The sequence below is a fragment of the Chrysemys picta genome, chromosome 16, assembly GCF_011386835.1.
Source record: "Chrysemys picta bellii isolate R12L10 chromosome 16, ASM1138683v2, whole genome shotgun sequence".
Classification (NCBI taxonomy): domain Eukaryota; kingdom Metazoa; phylum Chordata; order Testudines; family Emydidae; genus Chrysemys; species Chrysemys picta.
This window is the reverse complement of record NC_088806.1, coordinates 7,298,020-7,322,240: the sequence shown is the minus strand read 5'-3', so window position 1 is coordinate 7,322,240 and position 24,221 is coordinate 7,298,020. Positions and strand designations below refer to the sequence as shown.

Sequence of the window (24,221 nt, the reverse complement as noted above, 5' to 3'; positions counted from 1 at the left end):
AAAACAAGTGCTGGAGAGAGGTCAAATAAAAATCAGGAACTGAACTCCCTCAAACTCTTCCCCCAAACAGGAGAGAGGAGGGGATCAATTCAGCCTTCACATCCCATCCAACTTCGCAGGGGGAAGGGAGGAAGCTAGTGATGGTGTCTGCTAAGATTTATAGGAAGCAATGAGCTATATTTACCCTTACCCCTACTAGGGACAATAATGAACTGAGGGCTTTGTAGCATATCCCAGATGTTTCCTTCAGGCACTTACAGATTCTGAGTTGGTTTAATGTTTCCTCACTTGTGCAGGGAGCTCTCAGGATCTCTCTTTCCTCTGAACCCTGGCGGTCTGGGACCCATGACTCTTCCCCTTGTTCCAGCTGGGAGATCACATCTGATTTGGAAACTGGAAACCCTGCTCAGATGAAAGAAAACAAAGGATGTCAGTTGATTTCATAAGACTTGGTCATAAAAAACATTCTATTAATTTATCTTCAGTGCTTAGTGTGAGTTGGTGTGCCTGGGTCAGTCCTCACTGAAAATGCCAAAGTCAAGGCAAGCTGAAAAAGGGAGAGCAGATGCTCCCAAAACTGGTGGTTAACACTGAAGTTAAACTCACGAGAAGTCACAAACTGTGCTTCTGATCCCCCACACTGGTTATCGAGAAGCAGAAAAAAGTAATCACACAGCCCCCTTTATTGCATTCCAGTTCTTTGACTCCCAATCAGCACTTAGGTCCAGTACAGTGAGAGGTTATTTAAAAACTCTGCGTACATAAACAAAATGTTCTTCTGACCCCAAAGAGTCAGCCACAATACCATGTCACGATAGGTTTGGATCTTACCCAAAATACCACACTGTCAGCCAATCCTTTAGCATCTAAACTAAAGGTTTAGAAGAAAGACAGAAAGTTAAATGGGAAGGCAATCAGATACATTCCAAAATCTATATATCGGGTTCTTAGATATATTGGTGAGTTGCTGGCTTGAAAGTCCATCTGGAACACATCCACAGATTGGATGGGTCATTCAGTCCTTTGTTCAAGGCTTCAGTTTGTAGAGAAGTTGCTCCAGAGGTAGGAAGAGGGATTGAAGACAAAATGGAGATGATGCAGCTACCCTTTATATTCCTTTTGCCATGTGGCTTCTACTTCCTGTGTCCCAAACACAAGTTTCACAGAACATGGCATGGAAAAGCCTTGGAGTTCTCAGTACACAGGCATATCCCTGCATGTCTTGCTGACTCAATAGGTGTATCCTCTTGGTCCTTTCCATGGACTCATTGTACAGCTGATGACCCTGAATGGGTCATCCAACAGGCTAAGCAGTGCTGATGCCAATATGTCTGGGTGTGTCACCCAGAAACACTACACAAGTCTGGAAATACAGATATACCCCACATATCTATATCCCACAATACAATGGTGATACAAATAGAAACAAAATGATCATACTTGAAAAATCATAACTTTTCACTGACACCTTACATGGCATATCTAGCACGATTCATTGCAATTTTATATTAGTATTAATAATAAAATAATAATAATATAATAAAGTGTCTCACAATTCCAGACAGTGTCACACTTAGTAAACAAGTGAATTCCCAGGACCAGCTCTCCAGGTCCTTGAAGATGCTGAACTCTCTGTTCATGAGGGATTGAAATACTCACATATCTGCTGGGAACACACACAGACAGACACTGTATCAGTCTGTACTCCATGTTCACTCTTCTAGGAAATTATGATCAATTTTGTACATAGAATGGTTTGTGAGGTATTACTTGAAATTGCATAATCTACTGAATATTATTCTCCTGTTAAAATATGTGTAGCAACACTATGTAAAGTTATGAAATTTTACTTTATGATATTACTGAAAAAGTTACAATTCTGGGGAACACCCACAGACCAGTTCCTCAGAGACAGCAAGACAAACAGCTGGTCACATAGCCATTCTCTGGTAGGGGGAAGGTGTGAAGAAGATGTTTACATTCCATCACAGGGACCTCTTGAAACTCATGTCTACAACAGACAGACTGTCACCATGACTCAGCTGAGAACTGAAGTTGTTTCTAGTACAAAGGACTGAATTATAAAAAGAGGTGAGGAAAATGCTTGTGACGCTCTCTCTCTCTCCCCTTTCCCTCTGCTCATGACAACTCCTGAAGAACTAAACTTGGGTAGCGGGGTGGGTTATGGGGGAGTCCTGGCTGAAAGGAAAGCCAGCCTGTCTCAGCATATGGTGAGAGAAACATTTGCTTTGAATCTGTTTTAGCTTGTTAAGTTAGACATTGGTTTGTGTTTTATCTTGCATTTCTTTTGTAAACAATTCTGACTTTTGTGCCTCATTACCAGTAGTGACTGAAAATCTTTTTTTTCAGTAGTTAACAATCTTGTTTTATTGTTTTATCTAACCAGTGTGTTTGGATTAAAGTGTGTTGGAAACTCCATTCGGGATAACAAGGTTGGTGCATGTCATTTTCCACTGATGAAATGACAGACTTCATATGAGCTTGCATTGTTCAGTAGTGTGTTGGACAGTGCAAGATGCACATTTCTGGGGGAAGTCTGGGACCAGAGAATTTTCTGGGGTTCTCCTGTGGTGTACTGTAATTTGGGAGTCACTGACTAGCAGCACTCAATACTATGTAGCTGGGAGCGAGTTACAAGCTGGAGTCTGTGTGTTAACTGCCCAGGAGTGGCTGCTCTCACAGTAGAGCAGTGTAAAAGGCACCCCAGCTTGGGAAGCTGAGGGGACACAGCTGTTCAAGAGTCCAGATTGTACTGTGGTTAATGTCACAGACACTCAATTTCGAAGAGTCTCCTAAAACACAGAGAAAGTAAATCCATGTCCCAGAAATCGAAGACTCCAGACAGAGGGCAAGTCTCCCTGGCTCTGCTTCTTGCTGACAGAGAGGTCCAGAGACAAGGAGAGTATCTTGGGGAAGCTGGGAACAGTAAGCATGGACTAGTGGGGTTCAGTGGAGAAAGAGAACAGGAAGGGCAGGGATATGACCGAATGCATGATCTCAACAGTACTAGATGTCAGGATAGCACATAGTGCAGCCCATTGGAAAATATAACCCCACTATATATATATAAAATGATGGGGTCTAAATTAGTTGTTTCCACTCTAGAGAGGGATCTTGGAGTCACTGTGGATAGTTCTCTGAAAGTATCCACTCAAGGTGCAGCGGCAGTCAAAAAGTGAACAGAATGTTGGGAATCATTAAGAAAGGGATAGATAATAAAACAGAAAATAGCCTATTGCCTCCATGGTATGTCCATATCTTGAATATTGCATGCAGATGTGGTTGCCCTATCTCAAAAAAGAATTGGAATTGGAAATGGTTCAGAAGAGGACAAAAAAATGACTAGGGATATGGAACAGCTTCTGAATGAGGAGAGATTAAAAAGACTGGGACTTTTCAGCTTGGAAAAGAGACAAAGGGGGGATATGAGAGAGGTCTATAAAATCATGACTGTTGTGGAGAAAGTAAATAAGGGAGTGTTATTTACTCCTTCTCATAACGGATGGACTAGGAATCACCCAATGAAATTAATAGGCAGCAGGTTTAAAAAAAAAAAAGGAAGTATTTCTTCACACAACATACTGTCAACCTGTGGAACTCTTTGCCAAAGGATGTTGTGAAGGCCAAGAGTATAACAGGGTTCAAAAAAAGAACATGATAAATTCATGGAGGATAGGTCAATCAATGGCTATTAGCCAGGATGGGCAGGGATAGTGTCCCTAAACTCTGTTTGCCATAAGCTGGGAATGGGCGACAGGAGATGAATCACTTGTTGATTACCTGTTCTGTTTATTCCCTATGGGACACCTGGCATTGGTCACTGTTGGAAGACAAGATAGTGGGCTAGATGGACCTTTGGTCTGACCCAGTATGGCCGTTCTCATGAACTAGGGAATCTAGTGAGTCCAGTGTAATGGGATGGAGTAGTCAAAATCCCCGAGTGTGGAGAACACTGGGAAATTAGAAGCTGTAATTCAGCAGCAACAGACTCTAATTAGTCTGGAAAAGCAAAATGTGAAAAATAAGAATCAGGTCATGTGACTTTGGGAATGAGGGACTCAAAAATCCAAGGACCCTGCAGAGAAGAGAGATTGTGGCTATTACACATGGTGAAGGAGGAGCAACACTCACCAGGTTTCTGGAAGTTTCACTACCAACCTAAGCCATTTTCACATGCTTGGGTGCAATCCAGATCAGTGAGGAGTTGTGTGATCTGTAATCCTGGGTGAGATTCAATGTTCTGCTGCTGGAGTTCCCATCTGGATACTCCCAGCCAGCATTCAAGGACGCTCTGAGTGTATGTGTGTTAAGAAACCCTGGACCAGCAGCTCTGACTCCAGCAGCCTGCTTGTTACACCCCAAGCACATTCTGGTTTGGGTGGAGAATGCTCAGGGTTTGAGAGAAGACCACAGGTAGGAAGCTTCTGTTGGTTCTGCTGGACCTAACCCCCAATTTTACTTGTGCAAACAGGAGATATTTGACACTGTGCGATACTGCTCCTGTGCTCTGTCCCCAAAGTGTTCTGCAGCAGGGGAGGGTCTCTGGTAGTGTGTGTCACTGGCATATTGGGGTGATGCTGAAACAGGACAGAGTAGAAGTGGCATTGTGGGGCTGAACCTTATCTCTTAATTTCCCCTTCAAAGAACCGAGGGGACAGTAACCCTTACCCAGCAAGGTCACATTCTCATAGTTCTCCTGCATGACGTCTCTGTAGAGAGTTCTCTGAGTAGGGTCCAGCAGAGCCCACTCTTCCCTGGTGAAATACACAGCCACCTCCTCGAAGGTCACCGGCCTCTGAAAGAGTAAGAGTCTAACACTCAGTACCTGTTGCCCCACTCATAGCCCCACTATTCGTGGGGGAGAGGAGCCAATCAAAGGGAAGCTCTGGGTGGATCACAGTCAACAGAGTCCCACACTGCTCAGAGCATCCAGGAAACACCAGGGTGAGGGGATGAAGAGAGAGCCCCTCCTCTCTCCCAGCAGATCCATCACACATCTACTAGCCACAGACTGATACAGGAGATGGAGCCCCTAGCAGGGTCCAGGAAGAGCTCCCTGGTAGGAAGCCCAACATCCTCCTCATTGTGAGGAGCTGGATATGAAGGGAGGGGAATCTCCCCTAAGCCTGACTGGTGAGTGCCCCCTTCATCTCTCACAGCAGCTGCTGGTTAGTCGGATCAGGCTCCAGCACTATGAGTCTGGTCAGTTTTTCTAGCTCCATGTAGGTGGGTTATTTTCTGTTCCACAAATTAAGCATTTCCACCTCCGAACCTCATGGGTCTGTTCCTAGAATCTAGGCTGCTCATTAAACAACTCCCAGCAGGTTTGCCACACCCTATCCTCCTCCCTTTCTCCACCCTGTGCATTTCCTGCCCTGCTCCAACCTCCAAACCAGACTGTGCAAACCTTCCCATCTCCGGTGTATTTGCTGTCCCTCTCCCACCAGCAATCCCCTGATAATACCTACCTGAACTGGCTCCTCTGCAGCCATTTCTCTCCCCTGTCCCACGGGAGGATGGGATGAGCTGGAGCGAAACATGGACATCGTTCAGCAGCCTGTCTGGGTGGGAAGGGCAGTTGTGGAGGTTTCAGAACAGGTTTTAGTTAATTTCACAGCACGATTCCCCCAGGCCCTTTCCCTGCAGACAGACATCCTAGATTCTGCCATGCTGAGAAAATGCTTGATCTCTTTATTACAGTGTAGATCTGGCCCCTCCTGCCAGGCTAAGCCCACAGACACATTTTTAACCTCCCTCCCCACATCCCGTAACTTAGGGTATGTCTGCACTATCTGCTGGATCAGCAGGCAGCGATCAATCCAACGGGGGTCGAGTTATTGCATCAAGTCTAGACGTGGTAAATCGACCCCCGAGTGTTCTCCCATAGACTTCTGTACTCCAGCTCGGCAAGAGGCGCAGGCAGAGTTGACAGGGGAGTGGCAGCAGTTGACTCACTGTGGTGAAGACACCACGGTAAGTCGATCTAAGTACGTCCACTTCAGCTACTGTGAATGGCTAGCCAACTACAAAAGCAGTTTCTCCACCCTCAACTGCTAGAAGAGGGCCTCATCCTCCCTGATTGAACTAACCTCATTACCACCAGAACAACAAGGAGTCTGGTGGCATCTTAAAGACTAATAGATTTATTTGGGCATAAGCTTTCGTGGGTAAAAACCTCACTTCTTCGGATGCATAGAGTTCTTCCCTGCATATTTGTACCTGCCTCTGGAAATTTCCATTACATGCGCCTGACAAAGTGGGTATTCACCCACGAAAGCTTATGCTCCAATACATCGGTTAGTCTATAATGTGCCACAGGACTCTTTGTTGACTTAGATCGATCCCCCCTCATCCCCCCCAGTGTAGACCAGGCCTCAGTCTCTGAACACAAGGCTAGAAAAAAGCAGAAGTGAAGGAGTCACTTTCGATAATTCCCTCTGACACTGACCGCAGGGCAGCCACACCCCAGCAGGAGGGATATGGAGTCAGGAACTGGGTTTTCCTCTGTCTGATCCTCATCTTGTGCACAGCAAAGTAACTCTACCCAGCATGCAGTAATACATCTCTCTCAGTAGATTAGAGATCTGGAAATCTCTCTCAAAACTCTTCTCTAACACAGCCCCTTTCAGTCTCTCTTTCTCCTTCTTTCTCCGTTCCCTGTCCCCTCTCTCTGCCCATCTGGCTGGGAAAGTTCCATTCCTGGGTTCTTTGCTCTCCCATGGCTGGATTTTCTCCTGGCAATTGCTAATGGGAGGAGAAATGAGAAGGGGCTGTTTGTGCAGAGTCACTTTCATGCCAGTCCCAAGCACTTTCCCTGAGGTCTTTCAGTTACCAGGAGTCTCTGGCTCAGAATTTAGCATTAACAGGGCTCAGGGGTTCCCTATGGGGCTAGTACCAGCTGGATAAAGTTATCACCTGGGCCGGGCAGAGAAGAAACTTTAATTAAGGTCACTTCCCCACACTGAACCCCCGTTGGGAGGGCAGCAGCTCCTAAGCCTGGTCTCCCAGATCACAATGGAGGCTGCAGCGTGTGACCCAGGAAGCTGAACCCCAATATCCTGGGCAGAGAAGGACAAAGCATTTGAGCAGCCTTCCCTCCTTTAGCTCTTGGGGGAGAGCAGCTAATGAGAGCACCTCTTGACAGGGAGAATTACTAATCTCATTTGCCCCACTGTCCATCTGGAGTCACTCCTTGTCTTTCCATACAGTGACTCTGGATTAACAGTGATTTCAATGAAACCAGATTTCAGAAAGAATGAATCCAGAATGCTGTGGAAGAGACCATTGTATGGCAGTGCTAACTCACTTCCCACCTCCCTCACCCCCCCCAGAACTAGGACAAGGATGGGGGGCATGAATTTTCCTAATAGAACCGGAAGTTCCTGCAGTTTTCAAGAGAGGAGAAAAGCAAAATCTGTGATTTCACACTCACAGTGTATGATAAGTGGATAGAAAGTTATCACGGTGACTGGGCGTAGCTGGGGAATGCTCCCAGGATTCTGGCACAAGCTGATCAGGGAGAAGAAGCATGGTTAGTAGCAGTCCCCAGAGCCCCCAAACACTCTCCAGTACCCAGAACCCCAGCCAGGGTCCCACCAGATATTCCCTAGGACCCATTTGCCAGAGTCCCTGGACAGGGATCCCAGATACAACCTCAGAGACCCACCGGCCAGAGAACCTCCACCAGACAATCACTTCCAGGCTGGGAATCCCAAAAGTTTTCCCCCACCAAGAGCCCCCAGAAGCCAGGGATCTCCCACTGGGAACGCAGTCCCTCACCGCCTGCCTAGGACCCCCGCCTGCCCTTCAGCAGGATCTGCCATGCCATTTGCCTGGGATCCCCTCCTCCCCCCAGCGGGACCCCCTGATGGTTCACAGCGGGACCCGTTACTCCACTTGCCTAGCATCCCCTGACCTAGTGCTGGGGATCCTCCCCTCCCCCCCCCAGCTCTGTGCACTGGGTATGGCAACAATCCCAGGAGCAAGTGATGGAAGCCCAGACAGAGCCCCTGGCACAGCACCAGGCAGTTTCTAACCCTCTGTCCCGCCTCCCCAAGATACGCCCACCCCCGCTGTTCTGCAGCCAACAGGCCCTCAGCAATACCCACCTCCAGGACCCATAGCCTCAGGGCTGGGTGTGACGAACTGGGACTGTTCTTAATGTGGTATGTGGTCTTTGAATGCTGAGTGGGGAATGTTGGCTGGGAAGGCAGGGGAGTGTGGCTAGGATGGTCTGCATTGGGGGATGGGAGACTGGCCATGAGGGAGAATACCTGAGCATGTAACATGAGAACCCAGGAAGGGGTTAGAGGCCAGGTGACACCTTTGCCCAGGAAACTGAACAAAGGCTGGGGGAGGAGACGCTGGGAGGGAGAGAGTTGGGGAGCTGGCTGGAGGAATGGCTGGGAGGGAGATGGGACTCTGACCTCCCAAGGGGGCTGTGGTGCCCTGGGGCACCAAGATGCACCTAATTGGATGCGCGGTCCTGTTGTCTGTGCCTGCAAGACCTGTCTTGGACTGTATTCCTGTCAACTGAATAAACCTTCTGCTTTACTGGCTGGCTGACTGAGAGTTATGGGGAATCACAGGAAGCCAGGGGTGCAGGGCCTTGTGTCCCCCCACACTCCATGACAACTGGTGCAGCGGTGGGATGTACTGCACCCCATGGACAGCGCTCCCTGCAGTGACTGGGGAGCAGTAAAACGAAGGGGGATTGACGGGGAGCCGGTTGGCTGAAGAGTCAGAGAGAGACGATTTCAGGGGGCGATTCACCCCTGGGAGCGTGTGACCAGCGAGAAGGACTTTTGCAGTAACAGGGTCCCCCGGGGGATCGCAGCAAGTGGTCCCAGGGGCGGAGGAGTCTGCAGCTTGACCCTGGCATAGAGGTGGTGACCTCAAGAAGGACTGGGACACTAGGGGTTCTTCCTGGAAACTGTGGGGAGAGGTGAGCACGCAGGCCTGTGAGTGGCCAGCAGGAAGATGTATGCCAAGCGGCTTAAGAGCGACCTGGTGGAGCTGTGCAAGCAGAGGGGGCTGCGCAGTGGGAGGCTCACCAAAGAACAGCTCATTGCCCAGCTGGAGGAGGGAGATAGCTGAAATGAACTAATCCCTGTCTCTGAGGGAAGCAGCCTGACAAATGCAGCGCAGGAACCAGTGTCTGTCCCAGCTGGGAGTGGTCAGCCATCTGCTGAGGGCTTCCCGATACCCCTCCTTCCTATGCCTAGGGGGAGGGTGGGGAGGAGCCCAGCAAATACCGAGAGCACCGTGACACCCCCCCCGGCCAGCAGGGGATCCTCCTGGCGAAGCTCGCTGGCCAGCAGGGGAACCTCCCAGCGACGCTCAGCATCTGTGGAGTGGAAGCGGCTGGAATGGGAGAAAGAGAGAGCTGAAGGATTGTGAACAACAGAGACAGCATGAACAGGAGGAAAAAGAGAAACAGAGGCAGCATGAAGAGAGACAGCATCAGCATGAACTGGAGCTGGCGAGGCTGAGGGGCAGCAAGCCCCCGGCTGCGGTGAGTGAGGGGGGACCCAGGACCACACGGAGCTTTGATAAGTGCATCCTGGCCCCACGTAAAGAGGGGAAGGACATGGATGACTTCCTGGATGCCTTTGAGACGGCCTGCGAGTTGCACCAGGTTGATCTTGCAGACAGACTCCGGGTTCTAACCCCCTTACTGGACCCCAAAGCTGTGGCACTGTACTGCCAACTGGAAGAGGCGGAGAAAGGGGACTATGAACTATTCAAAAAGGCCCTGCTACTTGAGTTTGGGCTGACTCCTGAGATGTACCGGGAAAAGTTCCGGAGTCAGGATAAAACCCCTGAGATCTCATATCTGCAACTAGCCGTCCGCATGGACGGATACGCCAGCAAGCGGGTAGATGGGGCCCAGATGAAGGAGGACCTGGTTAAACTGCTGGTACTGGAGCAACTGTATGAGCGGTGCGACCTGAGGCTGTAGTTGAGGGACAAAAAGCCAGAGAACCCACGACATGCAGGGCGGCTGGCCAATGAGTTTGTGAAGAGCCGGTCAGGGGATAACAGGGAGGAGTCCCAAAGGAACAGTCCCACCACAACGCAGAGAGAGTCACCAGGGACATCCCAGCAGGGAAATATGGAGAACTCCCACCAAAGGGGAACATCCAGTGTCAGGTCCATCCGACCCGCTCAAGGGGACCCACGGGACATGGGCTGCTATCACCGTGGCCAAAGAGGCCACATACGGGCCCAGTGCCCCAGGCTCAGGGACAGACTGAGCGGACTCAACCCACAGAGGGTTGACTGGGTAGCAACTCAGCCGAACGTGAGGCAGCGTTCCCAGGCAAGGGGGGCTGGCAGCGTACCACCCGCTAAGGAGGGAAGAGAGCTCCAGGCCAGCTCCTCTGGGGGGGCTGGATGCTCCAGACTCAGGGTTTTTGGTTTACAGGGTGGATATGGGGCTGTCCCTCCGGAGAGAGTACCTTGTTCCCCTAGAGGTGGATGGGAGGAAGGTCAATGGATACTGGGATACGGGTGCAGAGGTGATGCTGGCCCAGCCTGAGGTGGTGGCCCCAGATCGGGTGGTGCCCAACACCTACCTGACCCTGACGAGGGTGGGCGAGACCCCAGTCAAAGTGCCCATGGCAAGAGTACACCTGAAGTGGGGGGTCAAGGAGGGCCCCAAGGACGTGGGGGTACACCCGTATTTGCCCACTGAGGTGTTGATGGGGGGGGGCCTGGAGGACTGGCCAAGCAACCTCCAGGGTGCCCTGGTTGTGACCCCTAGCCAGAGCCAGCGAGGGGCACTGCGCCCTGGCCTTGGGGAGGGTGCCTTGCCCAAGGCGCAGGACCCTAACCTGGTGGGGGAGTGCGTGCCCAGGGACACGGCTCACGGAGGCTACGGTTCCAGACCCAGCCGGCGAGAGAGAGCAGGTGGCCATCCCTGTCCCAGCTGCTGAGTTCCAGGCTGAGTTGCAGAAAGATCCCTCCTTGCAGAAGATAAGGGACCTGGCCGACCTCAGTGCGGGTACAGACCATGGGGAGAAGTGGCCAGAAAAGGTTCCTGTGGGAGAAGGGGTTCCTGTACCGAGAATGGGCTCCCCCAGGGAAAATGGAGTCAGGGGGAATCAGGAGGCAGCTGGTGGTACCCCGGAAGTATCGCCGCCAGCTGCTGTACCGGGCCCATGCCATTCCCCTCTCAGGGCACCAGGGAACCTAGAGTACCCAACAAAGGGTGCTACGTAACTTTTACTGGCTTGGGGTCTTTGTTATTGTCCGACAGTACTGCTGAGCCTGTGACCCCTGTCAGAGGGTGAGAAAGACCTGGGACAAGGGGAAAATGGCTTTAGGACCCTTGCCCAGCATAGAGGAGCCTTCCCAGAGGGGGGCCAGGGTAAAAAGGGGGGCTCTGAACCAAGAGAGCCCGAATCACAGACCTCCAGACTGGAATGCTGGGAAAAGACCCCAGCACAGTTGGAACCCCAGGGGTATTGGGGTGGGAAAAGGACATAAACCGTATAAACCTTCCCACATGCGAACTACGAGTGCCATCGAGCACACCCGACCTGAGGGGGGGATTGAAACTGGAAGGGCCTGGTGTAATTCTCACCAAGGAATGGGAGGGATGCTGGTGCATCCACGGGAACGGGGGTAGGTTTGAACTTCCCCAGGTCACTGGCTGAAGTGACCCCACTCAGTTCGGTCTCGAAGGGGGGGAAGAGATGTGATGAACTGGGACTGTTCTTAATGTGGTATGTGGTCTTTGAATGCTGAGTGGGGAGTGTTGGCTGGGAAGGCAGGGGAGTGTGGCTAGGATGGCCTGCATTGGGGGATGGGAGACTGGCCTTGAGGGAGAATACCTGAGCACGTAATATGAGAACCCAGGAAGGGGTTAGAGGTGACACCTTTGCCGGGGAAACTGAACAAAGGCTGGGGGAGGAGATGCTGCAGGGAGAGAGTTGGGGAACTGGCTGGAGGAATGGCTGGGAGGGAGACGGGGCTCTGACCTCCCAAGGGGGATGTGGTGCCCTGGGGCCCCAAGATGCACCTAATTGGGGGGGCTCCAGTTGTCTGTGCCTGCAAGACCTGTCTTGGACTGTATTCCTGTCGTCTGAATAAACCTTCTGCTTTACTGGCTGGCTGAGAGTCATGGTGAATCGCAGGAAGCTGGGGGTGCAGGGTCTTGTGTCCCCCCACACTCCATGACACTGGGCACCTCAGAACCACCCCCCAAAATTCCAAACCTCCAGAACCCAGCAACCTGACTAGGGTACCCCCTGCCCAGCCACCCAGAGACCTCCCCCTACCACAATGCCCCTTCAGCTCCAGCTGTAATCTCCCCACACAGATGTGCCCCCCCCCCCCGACCCCAGCAACAGTGTTACCTCACACTGTCTGGTAAGTGAATAGAAAGTTATCACCACCCCCTGCTGACCAGTCACACAGGCAGAGGGAGTCCTGGGGGATGCTTCTTTAACAGGAGAATGGAAGGCATGGTGGGCCAAAATAGTTAAGAAATTTCCATGCCCTGTCACTAGCAAATAATGGCCACCCCAGAGGTGGCTATATCTTAGCACTGCAGGAAGCAGCCCCGCTCAGAGACCATTTGTCATGGGGTTTGGGATACTTCTGGACCCACGCTGCACTCAGAGTGAACTCCTTATCCCATGCCAGATGGAGAAAAGAAAAGGGTCCAGCCAACTCTCCTGTTATCAGCTGGGAACCACTGATCCCCCCAAACAGGGGGAGGCCTCTGGCTTTGATGTGTATTAAATATGTGGCTGGTCTCTTTCATCAGCAAACATTTTAACAGAGATATAGGAAGGAACAAATGATTCTCAAAGGAGACGGGAAAGATGATCTCTAGGCAATTTAACCCCCTACAACATCCAGGATGGAGAATGATTCAGGGCAACAGGCAAGAAAGGAGAAGTTGCTGGGATTCAGAAACATGGGGAACAGCCCCAAACCCGAGAGGATTTTTAATTGACATTTGATAGTGACATAGAAAGAGGCAAAACTTGAGCTTTGAGATCAATGTTCAGAAATAAAAGAGAAATGGTGGAAATCTGAGAGATTTTGGCTCAATTTTGCAAACATTTGCACTCACCTGATCCGACTAACCAGCAGCTGCTGTGAGATATGAAGGGGGCACCCACCAGTAAGGCTTAGGGGAGATTCCCCTCCCTTCATATCCATATTCAAGAATCTGAGAAAACGTGTAAATCTGAGATTTTCTTAGTATTTTACAATTAGAGAGACAGGGGGAAATCTCAGGGCATATTATTCAATTAGAAATAGACAACTAGAGAGAAGTGGGGCAAATGTTTAGCGTATTTTATACCAATCTTTGAGATTTGCAGAGAATACATGTCACAAACTCCATTTGATAACATGAGAGAAAAACACCAAGATCTGAGGGGATTTTATATTGCTATTAAATAATTAGTGGAAAAGGGGGACTGTTGGACTGGATTTTATACAACTGTCCAATACATAAACACACAGTGATGGTTTCCGCCCCCCCCCCCCCCACAGTCCTATGGGCAGCAAGGAGCCCTTTGAAGAGCTGATTTAAGAAAGCAAAGGAGCGGGGGGGGGGGGGAGAGGGAAGGCTCCCTGGATGAGGGAAGGGGGCAGCCGTGGGGGACGGGCAGGTGACTGACAACTGATTGCTGGGGGCAACTGTGTTGGTAGTTAGCGGGCAGCAAGTGGGATTGGGAAACCGGGTGGAAATCTGGGCAGTCCCTATCGGGGACACTTGCTCCTCCCTTCCCGGCCCTGGCAGAGAACCAGGATCCCATCCCCAATCCAGGGGAAGCCATGTTTTGGGGAATGACTCAGGGCAACAATTTCCCACCTAAACAAGGACAAATTACTGCAGACAAAAAGGGGTGGGAAAATCCCCCTCATTAGAGATTTTAAATTGACATTTCAGACTCATGGAGAGAACAGGGGAAAATCTGGGGAGAGAAGAGAGCTGATCATTTGAGGGGAAAGGGGGGAATCTCCCCAGATTTTATAGCCACGTGTGAGATACTGAGAGAGAAAAGTATCAGAGGGGTAGCCGTGTTAGTCTGAATCTGTAAAAAGCAACAGAGGGTCCTGTGGCACCTTTGAGACTAACAGAAGTATTGGAGCATAAGCTTTCGTGGGTAAGAACCTCACTTCTTCAGATGCGGAGCATAAGCTTTCGTGGGTAAGAACCTCACTTCTTCAGATGCAAGTGCATCTGAAGAAGTGAGGTTCTTACCCACGAAAGCTTATGCTCCAATACTTCTGTTAGTCTCAAAGGTACCACAGGACCCTCAGAGAGAAAAAACCTCTCCCCCGGGGAATTTCCTGGCTGTACAGAGACAGTTCAAACCCCCTCCCCAACATCCCACTGACCTTCCCCCCCCCCCCCCCCCACAACTCTGGCTTCTCCCCTCCCTGTCCGACACCCCCACCCCACAGGGGACCCCCCGCAGGGCCCCACTCTCTGCCTCCCCGCCCAATCCCAGCGGTGCCGGGGGCAGATCCTGCTGCAGCTCAACTGGGGCTGAGGCAGCTCCGAGGCTTCTCCCAGGTTCCCCAGGGCAGAGAGTCACTTTCCTGCCCGGACCCAGCACCCCCCGGGGTCTCTCACTCACCGGGGGGCTCCGGCCTTGGGCTGCCCAGGGGGCGGGTCCGAGCTGGAGAAAGCCGCCCCTCCCCCCCACGGCCGGGCAGGGAGAGATTAATGCCAGGATCCCCCCCAGCACAGACCCCGGGGAGCAGCACCTGCTCAGCCCGGGCCTCGGATCACACGGCGACAGCAGCAGCGTCTGGTCTGTGCCAAAGCCCGGATCACACGAAGACAGCAGCGATAGTGATATTGGGCGGGGGCAGAACGAGCGAGCTTACATGGAGCATGCGCAATAACAGCTGCTGACCCCCCCTCCCATACCTGAGCTGAAGAGGGCGGAAAGGCCGCCAGGGCAGGCAGGGAGATGTAGTTCCTGACTCCCCCAGGAGTGGAAGTGACGTTGTGTCTCCCGGCTCTGGGCATGAGCAGAGTCCCGCATGTGTAGAGGCAGCGCTCACCTGCTGTTACTCCCTGCCGCTGCGGGGCCGGGCTGAGCAGGAGGGTCTGTGCCGGGGAGACCCATTAACCCCCCCGTGCCCGGCCGCGCCCTGCTCCCGATGGAGCCGCCCCGGGCTCTGCCCGCCCCGCTGCGGAGCTGCAGCCTCCAGGTACCGGAGCGAGCCCCGGGGCCGGGCGGTGACTCTGCCCCAGTGTCCGTGGGGGGGACCCGGCATCTCGCAGCGCCGGGATCTGCTCCCTGGGGGCAGCGCCCGCGGGGGACTCAGAGCTGCTGTCCCCGCAGGAGCCCAACGCCCCCGGCCCGGCCCGGCTCTGCCCTGGGGCACCACGTGGGGGGGAGGGGCCCGGCCCCCACTAGGGTCCCTGCGTAGGGCTGGGCGGAGGTTGGGCTCTAGAGAGCAACATCCAGGGTGACCCCCCCCTTCCCTCAAATTCCTGAGAAGGTCTCTGTTCCCCTCCCCCAATTGTGCCCCATTTTCTCTTCTCTTTGCCAATGTCCAGTTCAAATCTCAGGTTTGGGGTGTCGTCCCCCCCCATTTTTACCTGCAGTGACTTGTCCTTGTTTAGGTGGGAAATCGTTCCCCTGAGTGATTTCTGAAATGGGAAGAGAGTTAATGGGCAGAGGCTGGGAGAGCCCTGAGACAGGGATACCTCTGGGCTGGGCTGGGGGGCCATGCTCTGCTGGCAACAGGGCATGGAAAGGCCCAGGAAGGGAAGGGAGGAACAAGCATCCCCCATGGAGACAGCCCAGCCCCAGGTTTCCCAGTGCCAGCTACTCCCCCCCCATGCTGCCCAACCCTGCAGCCCACTCCCCCCATCGCCTACTAGTCACATTCCCAGACCCCATAGCCAGCCCCTCCCCACACCCAGTGACCTTCTGACTCCAGGCCCACTCCTTTCCCCTGTGAAAGCGACATCACCCAGGGCTCCCTGCTGGCCATGTAAATGTGAGGCAAGAAGAATCTGTCCCATTCTGTTGTTGTTGTTTGAATATCTCTGTATATTCCCCTCAAATTTCCCCTCTTTTGTCTTGAACTGTGGAATGGTGACATAAAATCTCCCCAGATGTTGGTGCTTCTCTCTTATATTGGCAAATATTTAGTTTGTGCCCCATTTTCTCCTCAGTTCTGAACTACTGATATCAAATTGTTGAAAATCTTCTGACTGAGATCAGGGCTATTATCATACTGAGCGTGGTACAGGCCTTGCCTGAGATCAGGTCCCCGGCACTGCACAAACCCTGACCAAGTTTGGGGCACTACTTGTGCCAGGAACTGCACAGACCCTACAGAGAGCAGGGACCTTGTTGTGCCGGGTGCTACAGTGACTCTGACTGAGCTGCGGGCCCCTGTTGTGCCAGGCCCTGCATCAACACAAAGTGAAATCAGGCTCCCATTGTGCCAGGTGTTGCAGAGACTGGAAACAAAATCAGGTACCTTGTTGTTCCTAGAGCTGCAGAGACCCCAGCTGAGTTCTGCACCCTTGTGCTGGGCACTGTGGAGAACCCAGCTGAGATCAGGCCCCTTGTTGTGCAGGGCTCTACACAGACACTGACCAAGATCAGGGTCCCCAGTGTGACAGGTACTGAACAGACACCAAAAGTATCTCTACACTGCCATTAAAAAACCCACAGCTGGCCCATGCCAGGTGACTCAGGCCTGGTCTACACTACGGGTTTAGGTTGACTTTAGCAGCGTTAAACCGAATTAAGCCTGGACACGTCCACACAACGAAGCCCTTTCTTTCGACTTAAAGGGTCCTTTAAACCGGTTTCTTTACACCACCTCTGACGAGGGGATTAGCGATAAAACCGGTCTTTGCGGGTCGGAATTGGGGTAGTGTGGACGGAATTCGACGTTATTGGCCTCCGGGAGCTATCCCACAGTGCTTCATTGTGACCGCTCTGGACAGCACTCTCAACTCAGATGCACTGACCAGGTAGACAGGAAAAGACCCGCGAAGGTTTGAATTTCATTTCCTGTTTGCCCAGCGTGGAGAGCACAGGTGACCCCGCAGAGCTCATCAGCACAGGTAACCGTGATGGAGTCCTCCCAGGATCGCAAAAGAGCTCCAGCATGGACCGAACGGGAGGTACGAGATCTGCTCGCCATATGGGGAGATGAAGCAGTGATAGCTGAACTCCGTAGCAGTAAAAGAAATGGAAAAGTATTAGAAAAGATCTCCAAGGCCATGAAGGACCGAGGCCATAACAGGGACACACAGCAGTGCCGCGTGAAAATTAAGGAGCTACAGCAAGCTTACCACAAAGCCAGAGAAGCAAACGGAAGGTCCGGGGCAGAGCCGCAAACTTGCCGCTACTACGCGGAGCTGCATGCGATCCTAGGGGGTGCAGCCACCACTACCCCAACCGTGTGCTATGACTCTCTCACTGGAGAAACACACAGGGAAGACGGTTCGGGGAACGAGGAAGATGACGATGGAGGTACTGTAGGTAGCTCACAGCAGCAAGGAAGCGGAGAAACCGGTTTCCCCAACAGCCAGGATATGTTTGTGACCCTGGACCTGGAACCAGTAACCCCCGAACTCACCCAAGACCCTCAGGGCACACAGGAGACCTCTGGTGAGTGTAACTTTGTAACTATTTGTAAACATTACAAAAAAAAAGCAAGCGTGTTTAATGATTACTTTGCCCTGGCAATCGCGGCCAGTACATCTACTGGAAAAGTCTGTTAACGTGTATGGGGATGGAGCGGAAAGCTCTCCTGGTTGAAATGGGGTGATTTTATTAAGGGGACATTCAGAGGCGCCCGTTCCTGCTCTTCTGACCAGAAATGTTCCCCGCTGTTAACCACGCGGTGGGGGGAGGGGTGAAGTGATCATCCCAGAGAATCGTGTGTGTGTGTGTGTGGGGGGTGGTGGTTTACTTGTGTTTGTGCCGCATGTTAACCGGGAAACCGCAGCCCCCTCCTTTTACATTGAAACCCCATTTTAAATGGACAACCCAATTCATCCTTGATATGGGAAATGCGCTGCTGTTTGCAACCTTTCCCGCATGTTAAGAAGGTTAAAAAAGCCAAAACACTGTGGCCTACGATGGCTGCCTGCAAGCCGAAATATGCGACCTTGTAATGAAAGAGTGTACCCATTGTTCTCTAAAATGTGTCTTTTTTTAACCACCTCTCCCTTCTCCTCCACCAGCTGCAAATGTTTCTCCTTCGCAGAGGCTCGTGAACATTAGAAAGAGAAAACGTAGGACGAGGGACGAGATGTTCATGGAGCTGCAGATGTCCGCCCACGCTGATAGAGCACAGCAGAATGCGTGGAGGCAGTCAATGTCGGAGATGAGAAAAGCCCAATATGAACGAGAGGAGAGGTGGCGGGCTGAATCGCGGGATGAACAGAGCAAGTGGCGGGCTGAAGACGATAGGTGGCGTCAGCTTGCAGACAGACGGCAAGAGGCAATGCTCCGTCTGCTGGAGCATCAAACTGATATGCTCGAGCGTATGGTTGAGTTGCAGGAAAGGCAGCAGGAGCAGAGACCGCCGCTACAGCCCCTGTATAACCAACAGCCCTCCTCCCCAAGTTCCATAGCCTCCTCACCAAGACGCCCAAGAACACGGTGGGGGGGCCTCCGTCCACCCAGTCACTCCACCCCAGATGATCTAAATTAAATTTAAATTTAAATTAATGGAGATATCCTCTCTCCTAGAACTGGAAGGGACCTTGAAAGGTCATAGAGTCCAGCCCCCTGCCTTCACTAGCAGGACCAAGTACTGATTTTGCCCCAGATCCCTAGGTGGCCCCCTCAAGGATTGAACTCACAACCCTGGGTTTAGCAGGCCAATGCTCAAACCACTGAGCTATCCCTCCTCCCCAAAGCTATCCCTCCTCCCCTGAGCTATCCCTCCTCCCCAAGCATCAGAAGGCTGGCCTTCAATAAGAGTTAAAGTTTTAAAATGCAGTGTGTCCTTTTTCATCCCTCCTCCCCCACCCATCCCAGGCTACCTTGGCAATTATCCCCCTACCTCTGTAAGGAACTAATAAAGAATGCATGAATGTTAAAAAAAAAATAACTTTATTGCCTCTGCAAGCGGGAGGGGAGGGTGGGGTGGGGTGGTTGGTTTACAGGGAAGTAGAGTGAACAGGGTCGGGGGGGGGTTTGGAGGGTTCATCAAGGAGAAACAAACAGAAGTTTCACACAGTAGCCTGGCCAGTCACAAAACTCGTTTTCAAAGCTTCTCTGATGCGCACCGCGCCCTGCTGTGCTCCTCTAACCGCCCTGGTGTCTGGCTGCGCGTAATCAGCGGCCAGGCGAGTTGCCTCAACCTCCCACCCCGCCATAAAGGTCTCCCCCTTACTCTCACAGATATTGTGGAGCGCACAGCAAGCAGCAATAACAATGGGGATATTCTTTTCGCTGAGGTCTAAGCGAGTCAGTAAGCTGCGCCAGCGCGCTTTTAAACGTCCAAATGCACATTCCACCACCATTCGGCACTTGCTCAGCCTGTAGTTGAACAGCTCCTGACTCCTGTCCAGGCTGCCTGTGTACGGCTTCATGAGCCATGGCATTAAGGGGTAGGCTGGGTCCCCAAGGATCACGATAGGCATTTCAACATCCCCAATGGTCACTTTCTGGTCCGGGAAGAAAGTCCCTTCCTCCAGCTTTCGAAACAGAGCAGAGTTCCTGAAGACGCGAGCATCATGTACCTTTCCCGGCCATCCCATGTTGATGTTGGTGAAACGTCCCTTGTGATCCACCAGGGCTTGCAGCAGCATTGAAAAGTACCCCTTGCGGTTTACGTAGTCGGTGGCTTGGTGCTCCGGTGACAAGATAGGGATATGGGTTCCGTCTACGGCCCCGCCACAGTTTGGGAATCCCATTTCAGCAAAACCATCCACTATTGACTGCACGTTGCCCAGAGTCACTACCCTTGCTATCACCAGGTATTTCATTGCCCTGGCAAATTGGATCACAGCAGCCCCCACCGTAGATTTGCCCACTCCAAATTGATTCCCGACTGACCGGTAGCTGTCTGGCGTTGCAAGCTTCCACAGGGCTATCGCCACTCGCTTCTCAACTGTGAGGGCTGCTCTCATCTTGGTATCCTGGCGTTTCAGGGCAGGGGAAAGCAAGTCACAAAGTTCCATGAAAGTGCCCTTACGCATGCGAAAGTTTCGCAGCCACTGGGAATCGTCCCATACCTGCAGCACGATGCGGTCCCACCAGTCTGTGCTTGTTTCCCGGGCCCAGAATCGGCGTTCCACGGCATCAACCTGCCCCAGTGACACCATGATTTCCACATTGCTGGGGCCTGTGCCTTGTGAGAGGTCTATGTCCATGTCAATTTCCTCATCACTCTCGTCGCCGCGCTGCAATCGCCTCCTCGCCTGGTCCGGGTTTCGCCTTGGCATGTCCTGGCTCTGCATATACTCCAGGACAATGCGCGTGGTGTTCATAGTGCTCATAATTGCCGCGGTGATCTGAGCGGGCTCCATGATCCCAGTGCTAGCTATGGCGCCTGGTCAGAAAAAAGGCGCGTAAGTAGTATCTGATGGACCAGGAGAAGGAGGGAGGGCGGGAGGGAGGGAGGGCCGAGTGACGACATGGCGTACAGGTACAGGAACAGGGAGAAACACAAACAACTGTCACACAGAATGGTCCCCCCAAAGATTAAACTGAAAACCCTGGACTTAGCAGGCCATTGATTTCACGGAGGAAGGGGAAGCAAATGAATACAGAACAAATCTATTTTTTACATCTTAAGCTGGCAGCCGACGGTGCAGCATGAGTGATAGCCTCTCCAGTACGATGACGATGGGTACCAATCATAATATACCATCGTCTACCAAAAGGCAAGGGGCTGCTGCTGTGTAGCAATGCAGCCCCACGTCCGCCAGCACCCAGCATCGCCCTCGGCCTCTTCTGGGTGCTTAGCAGACAATACTGGGCAATTGGCAGAAAATAGTATATTACGACTGGTAGCCATCATCATCGAAACAGTAACATGTCTGCCCAGGTGGCCATGATTGACAGCCACACCAATACGACGATGATGGGTACCAGTCATAATATACCATCGCCTGGCAAGGGGCTGGTGCAATGCAGCCCTACGGCTGCCAGCCCCATGGCTATCACTCATGCTACACCGTCTACCGCCAAAAGGCAGTTAGCAGCCGCTGCTGTGTAGCAATGCAGTCCCACGTCTGCCGGCACCCAGAGGACATATGGTGACGGTGAGCTCAGCTGAGCTGAGCGGGCTCCATGCTTGCCGTGGTATGTTGTCTGCACAGGTAACCCAGGTAAAAAGGCGCAAATCTATTGTCTGCGTTGCTGTGACGAGGGGGGAGGGGCCTGACGACATGTACCCAGAACCGCCCGCGACACAGTTTTGCATCATCCGGGCATTGGGATCTCAACCCAGAATTCAAAGAAAAGGCGCGAACCGCTTCTCGGCTCTCTGAGCTGTGGCGCAAACGTAGTATCTGACGGACTATTAGGGGAAGGAGGGAGGGCGGGCCGAGTGACGACATGGCGAACAGGCACAGGGAATTAAAATCAAGAATGGTGGCTGTGCATCAGGGAGAAACACAAACAACTGTCACACAGAATGGTCCCCACCAAAGATTAAACTGAAAACCCTGGGCTTAGCAGGCCGTTGATTTGACGGAGGGAGGGGGAAGCAAATGAATACAGAGCAAATCTATTTTTTACATCTTAAGAAGACGGTGCAGCGTGACTGATAGCCCTCGGCATCTTTCTGGGTGCTTGGCAGCAAATACGGGGCGGCGTATGACGATGGTCTTCAGGCCTATTGCACAATCGGCTGCTCGGGGAAGACTCTGCTAACGTGCGATGACCCGACTTGTAATAGGACGGCTAATAGTCGTAATACACCATTTACTGCCAAAAGGCAAGCCCCACGGCTGCCAGCACCCAGATCGTCAATGAAGGCTACCAGTCTACTGCACCGTCTACCGCCAAAAGGCAGTTAGCAGCTGCTGCTGTGTAGCAATGCAGTCCCACGTCTGCCGGCACCCAGAGGACATATGGTGACGGTGAGCTCAGCTGAGCGGGCTCCATGTTGTCTGCACAGGTAACCCAGGTAAAGAGGCGCAAATCTATTGTCTGCCGTTGCTGTGACGGGGGAGGGAGGGGCCTGACGACATGTACCCAGAACCGCCCGCGACACTGTTTTGCATCATCCGGGCATTGGGATCTCAACCCAGAATTCCAAGGGGCGGCGGAGACTGCGGGAACTGTGGGATAGCTGTGGGATAGCTACCCATAGTGCAATGCTCCGGAAGTCGACGCTAGCCTTGTACTGTGGACGCGGTCCGCCGACTAGAGCACCTAGAGCATTTTATTGTGTGGACACACACAATCGGCTGTATACAATCGATTTCAATAAAACCGGCTTCTATAAATTCGAACTAATTTCGTAGTGTAGACATACCCTCAGACTCACGGGGCTCAGGTGAAGGGGCTGTTTTATTGCAGTGTTGATGTCTGGGTTTGGCTGGAACCAGGCGATAGAACCCTGTGAGGTGGGAGGGTGCCAGACCTTGGGCTGCAGCCCAAGCAGGAACATTGACACCACAATTAAACAACCCTGCAGCCTGAGCTGTGTGAACCCAAGTCAATGGGCATGGGCCTGCCACCGGTGTCTAACTGCAGTGTAGACATGCCCACAATGACAGAGAGTCCTCGACACAAAATGCTCACAGGCTAAATAGGCCAATGGGGAGACTACTCTCCATTTTACAGATGGGGAAACAGAAGCTCAGAGAGCTGAAGTAATTTGCGCAAGTTTGCATAGAGAATTTGGGGCAAAACTGGGAACTGAACCCAGATTGTTTGAATTGTTGCCTCTTCCCTTATCCACAAGCCCAGTGTGTGTGTGTGTGTACAGCATTGTTTTGGTCTGAGTGTTTGCCTTGCATTGGCTTCCAAGGGAGGTTGTGGAATTTCCTTCATTGGAGATTTTTAAGACCAAGTTAGAGATACACCAGTCTGGGAATGTCTAGGGATACTTGGTCCTGTCTCATCACAGGAGGCTTGAATAGACTACCTCTCAAGATCCCTTCCATGCCATTGAAATAAGTCTGTTTTGTGCTGCGTCGTACTCTACGCTAAGCTGTTTTGCATGGTGCCATTTGGAAGTGTGATGCACCATGTTGTGTAGCATAGTTTTATGGTGAATTGTTTTGCCTCAGCGTGTTTGGTGCCTGTGTTGTGTTGGTTTCAGTTGAGCTCTTTCCGTTGTGTGCTTTTGTCCTAAGGTGTGTTAGTTTGCATTGTGTTGCTTTCTTTTCCTTTGCATTGTCATTTTATGCTGTGGAGTGTCGGTTGTGTTTTTGTTTTTTTGTTTTCTGAATTGCCTGATATTATGTTGTGGTGGGATTTTTTTCTGCATGTTGTGTTTTTGTATGTACATGTTGCATAGCATCATAGAAAGGTAGGACTGGACAGGACCTTAAGATGTCATCAAGTCCACCTCTCTCTGCCGAGGCAGGATCAAGTCTATGTAGATTATCTCTGACAGAGGCTTGTCCTACCTGTTCTTAAAAACTTCCAGGGAAAAAGATTCCACTGCCACCCTTGTAAGACTATTCCAGAGCTGAACTACCTAAGCTCTAGTGACACCCACACAGGTTTTAGTGGTGAGCAGCTCTGGAGAGAGAGGAGACCCCAGTGAGTGCGTAGCTGGGTAAATAGACTAAAGTTGGGAGGAGAAACATTGACGTGTCCAAGGTCACCCAGGCTGTCCGTGACAGAGCTAGAAAAATCCCATTTCTAGTACCACCGTACTGCTGTTTTGGGTAATGACGATCTCTGCCACACTGGTGTTTTAGGCATTGGTGCAAACCCTTTGTATAGACAGAATTTACACTAGTGCACTCTGGCACTGGTGCACCAGGTCCCAATTTGAAGGTTTGGGGTGTGTGGGGGGACAGTGACGTCACTGAGGCGTGGGGCTGGCTGTACAGTGCAGCTGGTAATGGAGGGGCAGCAGTGAATGCTGGAGGTATGAGCCAGGAGCACATCCCCACAGGACTGGACACTGACTTCTCCTGGGTGCAGGGACTGCAGCTGAGGCCAAGACAGCCTGTACGTCCATGGACAAACCTCCTCTTCCTGCAGCCTACAATGTGGTCTGGGGACCTTTCCAAACTGCAGGTAACGGGGCTCTGGAGT

At 51.9% G+C, this 24,221-nt stretch overlaps 2 protein-coding genes across 17 annotated transcripts in view; one reads left to right on the top strand and one right to left on the bottom strand.

Annotated features, from left to right (window-relative positions):
* LOC101938097 (zinc finger protein 501-like) overlaps positions 1-15,050 on the bottom strand; it is a 66,740-nt gene extending 51,690 nt beyond the window's left edge. For 2 of the 14 annotated variants that reach the window (XM_042845403.2, XM_065569993.1), the window contains exons 1-5: positions 14,631-14,885; positions 7,454-7,530; positions 5,490-5,578; positions 4,690-4,816; positions 259-402 (exon numbers count right to left, since the gene is read on the bottom strand). In XM_042845403.2, coding sequence (XP_042701337.2) covers positions 259-402; positions 4,690-4,816; positions 5,490-5,567 — 349 coding nt within the window. In that variant the 5' untranslated portion in view covers positions 5,568-5,578; positions 7,454-7,530; positions 14,631-14,885. The other 12 variants (XM_065569981.1, XM_005313643.5, XM_065569986.1 and 9 more) reach the window with 11 other exon arrangements.
* Positions 15,051-15,074: 24 nt separating this feature from the next.
* The window catches only part of LOC122172870 (zinc finger protein OZF-like), a 50,201-nt gene continuing 41,054 nt past the window's right edge, over positions 15,075-24,221 (top strand). For 2 of the 3 annotated variants that reach the window (XM_065569666.1, XM_065569663.1), the window contains exon 1: positions 15,075-15,213. The gene's annotated coding sequence lies outside the window, so the exon portion shown is untranslated. The remainder of the gene's footprint in view (positions 15,214-24,221) is intronic. The other variant, XM_065569667.1, reaches the window with a different exon arrangement.